Below are 1314 nucleotides of genomic sequence, written 5' to 3' on the forward strand. Positions count from 1 at the left end.
TCATCAGATGACACCTTTGTATCTCTAACAATCTCCCCCATCACATCACACAAGGATCTCATGTCTCCGGCTGATGTTTTTGTTCCAGGCTCCTTCTACTCAGCTATAGATGAGCAGAGTTCTGTATTAGAGGGAAATGTTTCCTGATCTTCACTCTTCACTCATCTAATGTGAAGATGATTGTAGTGGGAGATGTGAGAAGATTGTTTTCTGATGAGAATGTGTGTAGAAAAGCAGGTAGAAGGAAGAATGGGACACACACTCAGGAGGATGGATGTGTTTGTAGCCTCTGTGTTCAGCCTCTTGAGCAGATCATGAGAGCGGTAAGTGACAGATCGGTAAGTGACAGTCCAGTGAGCAGATCGGGTCCCCGATGAAGATCGTACATTGTCATATATTAGATACAAATCGTTTTTCTCTCTGCCAGGGAAACACAACAAGAGAGAAGATTCCCCAGCACTGGAGTGACAGTGGGTGGGCGTGTCTAACGTGTAGCCAATAGCAGTGCAGACAGCATGTTGTGTCCTAACCAATAGAAATGAGGATCGTACAGTATAAAGCCAGAGTGATAGGACCATTGTATTATGTAGGTTGTGTAACCCTTTGTTGCGAATCATGACGGAGACTGAGATCGCCCCATCCGCCGCTCCTCCAGCGGAGCCCGCCGCCAAGAAGAAGGCGACTAAGAAGGCGGCAGCCGGAGGAGCCAAGAAAGGCAGCAAGAAGCCGTCCGGTCCCAGCGTGTCCGACCTCATCGTCACAGCCGTGGCCGCTTCCAAGGAGCGCAGCGGGGTCTCTCTGGCCGCCCTCAAGAAGCTCCTGGCCGCCGGAGGATACGATGTGGACAAGAACAACAGCCGCCTCAAGATCGCCATCAGGGCGCTGGTGACTAAGGGGAGCCTCGTCCAGGTCAAAGGACATGGAGCCTCCGGATCCTTCAAGATCAACAAGAAGCAGCAAGAGGGCGACAAGGCCAAGAAAGTCACCAAGAAGAAGCCATCGGCTGCGGCCAAGCCCAAGAAACCTGCGGCCGCCAAGAAGCCAGCCAAGTCCCCCAAGAAGAAAGTCCCCAGCAAAGCAGCCAAGAGCCCCAAGAAGGCCGCCAAGAAACCGGCAAAGGCTGCAGCTTCTCCCGCCAAGAAGGCGACAAAGAGCCCCAAGAAGCCCAAAGCTGCAGCCAAGCCGAAAAAAGCCGCCAAGAGTCCGGCTAAGAAGGCGGCTAAACCCAAGACAGCAGCCAAGCCCAAGAAGGCCGCTCCGAAGAAGAAATAAAGGAAGGCGGCAGTAGCCGGAGAACTCCTTCATCTCCACCCC

General features: G+C 53.0%; 1 protein-coding gene across 1 annotated transcript; it reads left to right on the forward strand.

The window, feature by feature from the left end:
* The first annotated feature begins 589 nt into the window (after positions 1–589).
* LOC141105404 (uncharacterized) lies at positions 590–1314 on the forward strand. Its single transcript, XM_073595269.1, has one exon. It carries the CDS (start codon positions 616–618, stop codon positions 1270–1272), a length of 657 nt encoding a protein of 218 aa, XP_073451370.1. The 5' UTR covers positions 590–615; the 3' UTR covers positions 1273–1314.

The sequence above is a fragment of the Aquarana catesbeiana genome, linkage group LG08 (assembly GCF_042186555.1).
Source record: "Aquarana catesbeiana isolate 2022-GZ linkage group LG08, ASM4218655v1, whole genome shotgun sequence".
Lineage (NCBI taxonomy): Eukaryota > Metazoa > Chordata > Amphibia > Anura > Ranidae > Aquarana > Aquarana catesbeiana.

Excerpts from the sequence above, each read along its gene's own strand:
- LOC141105404 (XM_073595269.1), top strand. The coding sequence starts at position 616 with ATGACGGAGACTGAGATCGCCCCATCCGCCGCTCCTCCAGCGGAGCCC.